Source organism: Poecilia formosa, unplaced genomic scaffold (genome assembly GCF_000485575.1).
Source record: "Poecilia formosa unplaced genomic scaffold, Poecilia_formosa-5.1.2 Scaffold67, whole genome shotgun sequence".
NCBI lineage: Eukaryota > Metazoa > Chordata > Actinopteri > Cyprinodontiformes > Poeciliidae > Poecilia > Poecilia formosa.
Window position 1 is genome coordinate 210,780 of NW_006800006.1, and position 6,891 is coordinate 217,670.

Sequence of the window (6,891 nt, forward strand, 5' to 3'; positions counted from 1 at the left end):
CAATCCTTAGCCAATCAGCTACTATCATAAAACACTCTTTCACAGACAACACAGCAGAAACATTTAATCAAATCTACTCTTCTTCCTCGCCTTTAAGCTGTAACCATGTAGATGAGTTGGTAGATAATTTACATTCTAAAATTTCAGGTACCATTTATTTCACTGCTCCCATTGAAATGAAGGTTGTGTCTGGTAGGAACAAGTTTCCATGGAGAAATGCACAAACAATTAGATCTGGAAGACAACTTTGCCGTAAGACCGAACATAAATGGTGTAAAACTCAACTTCACGTTTATTATGAGATCTATAAAGAAAGACTGCATAGCTATCACTCAACACTAAAACATGCAAGGGAACTGTTCTTTGCTGAAATCATAAAACAAAAACCTTAATGATGGTTGAGCTTTATTTGCAGCACTTGACAGGCTCTTAAGACTTGAGTAGGACTCTCTGGTCCAGTATGCAACTGGTTCAAATCTTACATAAAGAACTGGGATTTTTCTTTGTTTCAATAGGAAACTTCTCATTGAAGCGGACAGAAGTCAGATGTGGGGTACCCCAAGGTTCAATCCTAGGACCATTCTAATTCAATATGTATATGCTCCCACTAGCTCAGGTTATAACAGCAAATAGGATTTGTTACCATAACTACACAGATGATATACAGCTTTGCATTACGATGTCACCAGGTGACTCTGAACCCATCCAATCACTGAACAGATGCTTAGAACAGATAAATGTGTGGATCTGCCATAACATTCTCCAGCTGAACAGAAACAAAACTGGTTATTATTAAGGAGGTTATTATCTTTGGACCTAAAGAGAAACGATGTAGAGTCAACACACAACTTCAGTTATTACAGCTAGAAACCAGTGATCAGGCCCGAAACCTGGGAGTAGTGATGGACTCTGACCTGAACCTTCAGAGCCACATTAAGACAGTCACAAAGTCGGCCTTCTACCACCTGAAGAACATCTCCAGGATTAGAGGACTGATGTCTCAGTGAGATCTAGAGAAACTCATCCATGTGTTTCTTTAGTCGCATTGATTACTGCAACAGCGTCTTCACAGGTCTGACTAAAAAATCAATCCTCCAGCTCAATCTGATCCAGAACGCTGCTGTTCATATTCTACTAAAACCAGAAAGATAGAGCACATCACCCAAGGTCTAAAGTCAATACACTGGCTGCCTGGACCTCAGAGAACATACTTTGAGATACTGTTGGTTTATAAATCACTGAACGGCTTAGCACCACAATACATTAAAGACATGCTGATGTTGTATCAACCTTCCAGACTCCTCAAGTCTTCTGGTTTCTGATCTGCATGTAGTGTTTCAGTTGTTGACTGTGTGTTTCTATGACTTTGTATTTTTGTGTTTTTATGACATAAAGCGGGCTGCACATTGGTGCAGTTGGTAGAGCTGTTGCCTTGCAGCAAGAAGGTTCTGGGTTCAATTCCCAGTCCAGGTCTTTCTGCATGGAGTTTGCACATGTTCTCCCTGTGCATGGTGGGTTCTCTCCAGGTACTCCGGCTTCATCCCACAGTCCAAAACCATGACTGTGATGTTAATTGGTCTCTCCAAATTCTCCCTAGGTGTGAGTGTGTGTGCATGGTTATTTGTCCTGTCTGTCTCTGTGTTGCCCTACGACAGTCTAGCGACCTGTCCAGGGTGTACCCCGTCTCTCAAAAATGTTTCTTTCAGAATGGGCCCGGAATGTTAGCTGGAGATAGGCACCAGCACCCCCCTGACCCCACCAGGGACAAGGGTGTTAGAAAATGGATGGATGGATGACATAAAGCGCTTTGTTGCTGAAATGTGCTATACAAATACAACTTGATTTGATTTTGATTTGACTGTCCCACTTATTACAGTAAAATATTTACAATAGAGCCCTTGCAGAATGAGGTCACGTGCACAAGATCCTGCCCCCACTCCCTCTTAGAGGGCAAAAAGCTGCTTGCTAACAATGACTAGCATTGGATTTAGCTGCTAAGTTTTCAATAAAACTTGCTAAATCTTAAGTGTAAGCAGTGCTTACACTTAAATGTCTACACTAATTGTCAACACTATGATAACAAGATAACAAGGTCAGGAAAAAGTTTTAATGAAGAAAAAATAGCAAGGGAGAGGGAAGTAGTGGACAACTGTAGCATGTAGATGTGAGGTGAAATTCTGTGTGTTTAAACAAAAAAAGGCGACCTACACACAAACTCTGACAGATCATCAGCAGAGCAGGTGTTTAAATGAGCTAATCATCTAGTTAGACTAGCTAATAGCAGCTAACTAGATAATAAATAATCTACCACAAAGATTACTTATTAATGATGCAAAATAAACATCAAGCCTAAAAACATAATACTGAATGTTCTGTTCTTTGTGTAGGAAATTTTTAAGTCTGTGAGGATTTGAGTTTTCTGTGTGTTTATTTTTGGTTTCCTTGTCCAGTGAGTCTCTGTGTTGTCCTGTTCTCCCCTTGATTGTTTCCCAGCTGTGTCTAGTTTCCCTGATTACCTCCAGATTACCTCCAGTGTATTTAAGTCCACCTGTTGTCTCTGTCTCTTGTCGGGTCCTTGTCTAATGTCAGATATTGCCGTGTCAACGCTGTCGTTCCTGTCTGTGTGCCTAAGGCTCCAGTTTTCCTGTGTTGCCAGTGTTTGGATTTTGTTTCTCAGATTCATCATTAAACCTATCATCTTCTAATTATGTCAACCTGGGCTTGTTGCGTTCATCCTCACCATCACCAACCGCAAATCATGACAAAGTTTTTTTTGGCATTGAATCTTGATACTTTAGTGGCGTTGTTGTCAATCAGTTGCTATGGCAACAAGTCTGTGTGTATTGTAGCCGACACAGAGAACAACAAAAATACGAGAGGTTTTGAATCATTCTTCAAAAGTTTTTCCGAGTTATTTTTCCCATTGCTGTGGCGCTGCACTGAATTAATAATACCAACATCTTCAGTTTCATTTTGCTAACAAAATTATTGTACCACAGCAGCCTGGCTATGGATGGCATGTAAAACAACAGTCTTTTTTCCCTCCAGTGTTGTGCCCATATGCAAAATTTCCAGAGGTAAATGATAGCATGCAAGGTGTCTATAGGTCTTCTTACCTGTTGCTGGCTTTGCTCTTCTAGGTTAAGTTTAACTTCCAGTGACTGTCTTGCTTCCAGAAAAGCCTTTCGATGCTTCCGGTCAGCCATGTAGTACGATGTGACACCCACGGTGATGGCACAAATATAGATCACAATGTTGGCCAGTAGCTTGAAAACAAACATGAAGAGAGATTCAAAATTAGAACTCAGGATGAGATGAGAATATACATCTATTTATGAACTATTTGACTACAAGAAGCCCTATACATAGTTCCCACAAGTCTGAACCAGAAGTGATCCACACTGTCTTAGTATATACCAAGACCATTTGTTTGCACAATGCGTAGCAGACCCATGGCTTCGAGACCAACAAAAAAGAAAATATCTGGACACTCAACCAATGCGCATAAACAAAACTGTTGCTTTCAGGAGGGACCCATATGAGATAGAGAAGTACAGTATGTCAGTCAATGTGGCGAGGCTCCCTCCAATCTCATGTTACAAGATAGTTAACTAACTAGTGAACGGGGTATTAATGCTATAATCTGTGTTAAATCTGTCTATAACAGTTTTAATCCTGGGCAGATTACAAAAAATAAATAAATGCATTTTCAAAAATTGATGGGGACAAACAGCAGAGATGTACATGCAATCACCGTGATCATGAATATCATTTAATATCTGCTTTCAAGGATTTTATTTATTCTTAAATTTCCATAGTGGAGTATTTAAAAACAAAAAAAACAAGAATTGGTTGCTTATTTTGGGGATTTTTTTCTAATTAATTGGAAATAGTTGCATACATACGTAGTTGCCTGCAAATAAATAAGGAAACATTATGTCCACATTTTTGAAGCTATCAGCAAGTTTTTGCCAGAGATTTCTTGCCACAGTTGACACCAGAGCTGACTGGGAGCGAAGACAACAACAATGGTGACTCCTGAAGCAGCTGGAAAAACTCTGAAGGTCAGCAGTTCATAGACTGTGGACAAGTGTTGTTTCTTCTTTAAACAGTGTTTAATGGCAATACTTTCAATGGTTAAACTGTAATGGTATAAAGTTCACAAATAAGTTTAAGATTTAGCTATGTTTAATTACGGCGTGGACAGCTGAGTGGAAAATTCACAGATCACACTTTACTCTTGAAAATGTCTAAATGAAATGTTGTTAAAACAAATACTGTTTCTCTCTAATCTTAGTGACCAAATGGCGATTCACACTAAAACAAATCATTTGAGATTTAAGAAACACCTTGGGCTGCCTCTGGATCAATTCCCAACTTTACCAACTTGTTTCCAGATTTACTACCTGGCTTTTCCCATTGTTAGACCACACATTTATAATTTTTTGTTCCAGTTTATTTCAAATTATTAATGTGTCTATTACACAATCACATTTTCATCAAGAAGATGAATATATGTGGGCTTGTGCTTGTTAACCAAGTTTTGTTTGTCTCCAAAACCACCTCAGCCATCTGGCCCCGTTTCAGAAAGCGGGGTAAGTGCCAACTCAGAGTAAGTTCAAGGGTAGGGATGTGCAGACCCTGGGTTTTCAGTTTCAGAAACCCAGGCGAATCCAGTTACTACTACAACTTACACTGTGAGCCAAGACAGTGTTGGTTCACTCCTCACCTCTGTGTATGACTAATTAGTTTCTTGATCACTCCTTTAGAAAAAACACAGACATAAAATAAAGCATACCACAGCACTGGGAACTCCACCGAGTTAGAGTTGAATAGCTCTGGCCCCCAAGAAACTGTGGCAAATGTTCCTTATTTTTATTTCTGAAAGATGACAACCCTACGCACTTATTTTCCACTATTACTCTCATCATGTGTACCTGTGTCTGATTATTGCCTGCTGCCTCTCTCCCATGTCTCCACCTAAATATGTTCTTTCCAGCCAGACATTTTCTGCTAGATTGTATAATGCCTGAGAGCCTGTCTAGGGTTTCTTCTTGCCTTGCCTTGACCTATTGTTTATGACCATGGCCCATTTCTGACCTCAACTAAGGACTATGTCTTGGGATACTTCTGCCACTTTTGAATCTGGTTACTCAAACTGGACAGAGCTTCTGGAAATAGGCACCAGCATCCCCACAACAATGCATGGAAAAGCTGGTGTAGGCCATGTTTGTCTGTCACAAACATGTAACTAAATCTAGTCGTCACAAATTATAAGCTCCACATTTTAAGTACACTCACAGAAATTACAGAAGAACACTGTAGTTATTTCCGTCCAAAAGTTAATTCCTGTCTATCACTGAAGAACATTTATTAACCCAGGTTAGCTTACGACAGTATTTCTCAATTCCTGTCCTCGAGGACAACTGCCTTGCATGTTTTAGGTGTTCCCTCTGCATGCAATCAAGTGCATGGAGAGGAGGTCATGCAATCATTTGAGTCAATTGTTCTACAACAGAGACACATCTAAAACAATTACATAAGAACATAAGAGCCACAATTGAGAAACACTAGTGCGAGACAATCTCACTGACCCAACTTCCCCCCTCAAGTGTTACCTGTCTGGCGAGCGCTGAGCCCTGGATGTTCTCCTGCTGCTGCTGAGCAATGGTGACTCCAAGAACCAGGGTGTGAACCCCACAGGATACAGTAGTGATGAGCACAATGGGTGTTAGTCTCAAAGGCAGAGTAAGGAAAAAAGAAAAGCTGAAGAAGGCCTGCCAACCCACTGTGTCACTAGCCTGGTGGAAACGAGCATAGTTTAGACCCAAGTGGCAAAATATCTGTAATGCGATAAGGACCCAGAGGGAATAGGGCACAAAACGTCTTGAGATCCGGTCTGGTAACAACCCAAAGCGGCACAGCAGGTAGAGAAGAATATCTCCTGCCAATCCCACAGTTGCCACAGAAACAGATGCAAGTTTTTCAGAGGTATAAACCACTGCACACATGATGAGGATGTAACTATCAAAAAGAGCAGCAAACACAACCAGCACCAAAAGTGTTTCATGTCTCTGCCTTCTGAAGTAGGTCTGGTAGAGATTCTCCAACGACTCTGGTGCAAATGTCAGGCGCATAAACCGTGGCAGGCAAAGGCAGGATCCAGAATTTCGAACTGTAACCTCGTGTGTTCGCCCAACAGCCTGCCCCGGATCAGAGGGCAATGTCACAGAGCAGTCTGCTGAATACTCCACAGAGTACTCTGGTTCAGAAAAAGCTTGATTGCGAGGCATGGTGAAAACTGAACCAAAATTTTCAGTCTTGTTTTAATCAAAGAATATAAGGCATGTTGTCCTGCAGCAGTGGATTAATATAAAAATAATGTTCAAATGTATCACTTTTCTCTTTGCAGAGTGGTCTTGATTCTTCTGAGCACACACAATCAAGTGTTCTCATAACTTACAACAGCACTGGAGAGATGTATTCTTTCATCACAGCACTGATGTCCCCTTAGTCCAATGCAGTCAATCAATGTTCTGTCACCAGCACAGGGTAGTTCTATCGTTTATCAGAAAGATGAATCAATACTGATTAGATGCTTCAAAATTCATTAACAATATGTGACTTTCTGCTATATCCCATATTTGTCTATTTTTGAAGAATTTGTTTCTTCATCATTTCTCTGAATTGAATAGTTTCCTTCTTCATCTTTCCATGCCTGAATACAGATAGACAGAAAGTTTAGCACATAGATATTTATACCCATCCAACAATAGCTGTAGCATAGATTATGTCCACAGATAGATAGATAGATAGATAGATAGATAGATAGATAGATAGATAGATAGATAGATAGATAGATAGATAGATAGATAGATAGATAGATAGATA

At 40.2% G+C, this 6,891-nt stretch overlaps 1 protein-coding gene across 1 annotated transcript in view; it reads right to left on the reverse strand.

Annotated features, from left to right (window-relative positions):
- adcy3a (adenylate cyclase 3a) overlaps window positions 1-6,891 on the reverse strand; it is a 54,810-nt gene that overhangs the window by 47,150 nt on the left and 769 nt on the right. The window contains exons 2-3 of the mRNA XM_007554838.2: window positions 5,619-6,718; window positions 3,117-3,266 (exon numbers count right to left, since the gene is read on the reverse strand). Coding sequence (XP_007554900.1) covers window positions 3,117-3,266; window positions 5,619-6,293 — 825 coding nt within the window. The 5' untranslated portion in view covers window positions 6,294-6,718. The remainder of the gene's footprint in view (window positions 1-3,116; window positions 3,267-5,618; window positions 6,719-6,891) is intronic.